This window comes from Anopheles arabiensis, chromosome 2 (genome assembly GCF_016920715.1).
Source record: "Anopheles arabiensis isolate DONGOLA chromosome 2, AaraD3, whole genome shotgun sequence".
NCBI classification, from domain to species: domain Eukaryota; kingdom Metazoa; phylum Arthropoda; class Insecta; order Diptera; family Culicidae; genus Anopheles; species Anopheles arabiensis.
The window spans coordinates 45,013,942-45,015,204 of NC_053517.1; the positions used below are offsets into that span (position 1 = coordinate 45,013,942).

At 68.3% G+C, this 1,263-nt stretch overlaps 1 protein-coding gene across 6 annotated transcripts in view; it reads left to right on the forward strand.

The window, feature by feature from the left end:
- Nucleotides 1–1,263, forward strand: part of LOC120901633 (rho GTPase-activating protein 100F) — a 36,265-nt gene extending 35,002 nt beyond the window's left edge. For all 6 annotated transcript variants that reach the window (XM_040309746.1, XM_040309770.1, XM_040309762.1 and 3 more), the window contains one exon: nucleotides 1–1,263. This exon is cut by the window's left edge and continues 165 nt beyond it. In XM_040309746.1, coding sequence (XP_040165680.1) covers nucleotides 1–1,148 — 1,148 coding nt within the window. In that variant the 3' untranslated portion in view covers nucleotides 1,149–1,263.

A 1,263-nucleotide genomic window follows, 5' to 3' on the forward strand; every position in this document is an offset into this window, starting at 1 on the left:
GCAGCAACGGGGGCAATGGTGCGTCCGCTACCGGGGCCACCTCGTACGACCTGCTGCACGCCCGCACGGGCGGCCTGTTCGCATCCAGTGCCGGTACCGACTACCTGTCATCGACGTCCTCGATCGCGTCCTCGATCGCTTCGTCGGCGGCCGGTGCCGGTGCCGCCACCTCGGCCGCCGGACTGTACGGTAAGGTGGGTGGTGGTGCGGCCGCCACTTCCGCGCCGCTGACCAGCACGCTCAACATCACCACGTTCAGCTTGGACGAGAAGAACAACCTGGTCGTGTCGCCGTCCCCGTCGTCCGCCTCGGAATCGTCGTACCGGTCGTCCAGCCCGGCCTCCAGCATCCAGCGCGACAAGTCGCCGAACAAGTCGTCCGGCTCGCCGTCACCGTTGCGCCGCCAGGATCCGCTCGACCGGGCCGACAGTTTGCCAGCGACCGGGGCGACCTCGGGCTCGGGCACGAGCGCTGCATCGACGGTCGCCGCCACGACGGCATCGTCCGGCGCCGGCTCGTTCATGTCGTCGCTGCGCAGCCAAACGCTGGGCAGCTACCAGTTCCCCTCGACGAGCCTCAAGCTAACCAGCCAGCTGAGCAGCGGATCGTCGGGCCAGGATGCATCGGACGATGGCAGCACATCGTCGCTGCTGCGCAAGCTCACCTCCTCGCTGTCGCGCACGATCGTAAGCAATACGGGCACGTTGCCGCTGTCGCTCGGCCGCGAGAAGCTGGCGGAGCTGTCCTCGACGGCTGGCGGTGGGACGGGAGCGACCACGGGCAGTGGCTCGGCAGGAGCGTATTCGAGCAGTAGCGGCATTGGCAGCATCAGCAGCAGCATCAGCAGCAGCATCGGCAGCAGCAACGCTAGCGGCAGCGGTCTGCGCACGATGAGCACTTCGCTGGGCTACTCGGGCATTGGCGGCGGCGCGTCGGCACTGGACGGTGGTGCCGGTGGGGAGTGGGGCAGGGGGTTCGTCGTCTGGCTCCAGCTCGGTCACGACAGCGGCGGCCGTCACGAGCATGAACATCTACGGCACACTGCCCAAGAACTCTTCCATCTACTCGTCGTACGGGGTCGGTTCGGGCACGTCCGTGAGTGGCTCGTCGGGCAGCGGGCTGTCGGGGCTGCTGTCCGGTACGACTAGCTCGTACGGCATCAGCGAGCGGCTGAGGGCGCTCACGTCGGGTGGTAGCGTTGGGGATGGAGCGGCCGACCGGTCCACCGGGGGCGTTGAAAGCGCTGGCGGTACCGGCTCATCC